Source organism: Nestor notabilis, unplaced genomic scaffold (assembly GCF_000696875.1).
Source record: "Nestor notabilis isolate BGI_N333 unplaced genomic scaffold, ASM69687v1 scaffold1961, whole genome shotgun sequence".
Classification (NCBI taxonomy): Eukaryota; Metazoa; Chordata; class Aves; order Psittaciformes; family Psittacidae; genus Nestor; species Nestor notabilis.
Genome location: NW_009913254.1, coordinates 20,622 through 22,633, shown reverse-complemented (window position 1 = coordinate 22,633; position 2,012 = coordinate 20,622). Strand labels below are relative to the sequence as shown.

Sequence of the window (2,012 nt, the reverse complement as noted above, 5' to 3'; positions counted from 1 at the left end):
CAAGGCTGGGATTGTGTGATTCTTGGGGTCCTCTCTGCTGGTCCCACAGCTTTGGAGCTGTGCTGGTTCCAGCTGGGATAGAGTTAATTCTCTCCCTGGTCCCAGGCCTCAGGCTCTTTTGGCTTCCCTCTGAGAACAACGCTGATAACACCCGATGTTCAGTTGTTGCTCAGCAGCACTTGCCCTGATGAAGGACTGTTCAGCCTCGTGCTCAGTGAAGGGGCACAAGAAGGCGGGAGGGAGCAGAGACAGAAGCCCTAAACCCCAACCACCCAAAGGGTCAGCCTGGGTAGAGAAACAGGGGGAAGTGGCCGGGAGCCCCCGATGGCGTCTGGGTGTGGGCAGCGCTCGGCCGTGGTGAGAACATGGTCGTGCATCACTGCTCTTCACTGGGGTTTTGTTTCTCTTTCCCCTCTAATTCTATATCTCTCTCATTATTTCCCTTATTATTACCATCATTAGTATTGTGTTGTGCTTCAGTTATTAAACTGTTCTTATGTCAATGTGGCTTTTACCTTCTCCTCCCCGTCCTGCCTGGCACAGGAGGAGGGGGTGGGGAAGCTGCTGCGTGGTACTTCAGTTGCCAGTCAGGTTTAACCATGACAGAGCTTTAAGGTCTCTTCCAACCAAACCATCCTGTGGTTCTGTGACGATACCCCACTGAACCAGGCATCTACCTTGGAGTCACCTTTGTGGCAGATCCTATTTTCTCCCTTTCACTGGGCTGGCCATGAAAAGTGCTTATTTCTGTCCTGTTGCCTGTTTGCAGCTGCTGAGGGAGGAGCTGCTCAACTGTGGGACCGTGCTGCAGATCTCGGATTTACCAGATGATGGCTTTTCTGATCAGGATATCAAGAAGATCGTGCAGCCTTTTGGCAAAGTCAGTGACCTGATTGTGCTTCGCTCCAGGAATGAGGTGAGATTCCCTCCTGTGCAGGGCCTTTGGGTCAGAATGGCAAACCCCCCCCCAATTCTAGCAATGAAAAGTGTGATGTTTGGATCTGCAGGTGAATGTAGGATAAGGCTTCCTGGACAGTTCATCATTACAGCTCACATACAGAGTCTTGGAAGAGCTGGAACTGTTAACTTTATAAATTCAGCTTGCTACCCAAGCTAGTAACTGTTAGAGGAAGTAGGATGCCTTTGGGACATTTAGATTGGATATTAGGAAGACTTCTTCATCAAGACTGTTGCCAAGCACTGCAACGGACTGCCCAGGGCAGTGGTGGAGTCACCCTCCCCAGAGAGATTTAACATACATGTAAGTAGGACATCCTGCATCCAGCTCTGGGGAACAGCACAAGAGGGATGTGGAGCTGCTGGAGCGAGGCCAGAGGAGGCCCCGGAGCTGCTGCGAGGGCTGGAGCAGCTCTGCTCTGGAGCCAGGCTGAGAGAGCTGGGCTGGGGCAGCTGGAGAAGAGAAGGCTCCTCAAGGGGACACCTTAGAGCAGCTCCAGGGCCTAAAGGGGCTCCAGGAAACCTGGAGAGGGGCTTTGGACAAGGGATGGAGGGACAGGACAAGGGGAATGGCTTGAACCTGCCAGAGGGGAGACTGAGATGAGCTCTTGGGCAGAAGCTGTTCCCTGTGAGGGTGCTGAGGCGCTGGCACAGGGTGCCCAGAGAAGCTGTGGCTGCCCCATCCCTGGCAGTGTTCAAGGGCAGGTTGGACACAGGGGCTTGGAGCAACCTGCTCTAGTGGAAGGTGTCCCTGCCCGGGGCAGGGGTTGGGGCTGGAGGAGCTTTAAGGTCCCTTCCAACCCCAAACCACTCTGGGGTTTTGTGTTTTAGTGATGGACTCAGTAGTACTGGGTTAATGGGGTGGATACTGTCCTGGGTTCAGCTCCAGCAGTCATTTTTCTCCTTCTCAGTAGCTGGTGCAGTGCTGTGTTTTTGACTTTCAGCCTGGGAACAACGCTGATAACACCGATGGTTTTCGTTGTTGCTCAGTGATGTTTACTCTGACCAAGTACTTTCTCAGTCTCATGCTCTGCCAGAGATGAGGGGACGCCGGG

At 53.3% G+C, this 2,012-nt stretch overlaps 1 protein-coding gene across 1 annotated transcript in view; it reads left to right on the top strand.

Moving 5' to 3' along the window:
- Nucleotides 1-324: 324 nt before the first annotated feature.
- The window catches only part of ZNF638 (zinc finger protein 638), a gene marked incomplete at its 3' end in the record, with an annotated part of 20,423 nt that continues 18,735 nt past the window's right edge, over nucleotides 325-2,012 (top strand). Inside the window, exons 1-2 of the mRNA XM_010023111.1 lie at nucleotides 325-357; nucleotides 770-916. Of these exons, the coding sequence (XP_010021413.1) occupies nucleotides 325-357; nucleotides 770-916 (180 nt within the window). The remainder of the gene's footprint in view (nucleotides 358-769; nucleotides 917-2,012) is intronic.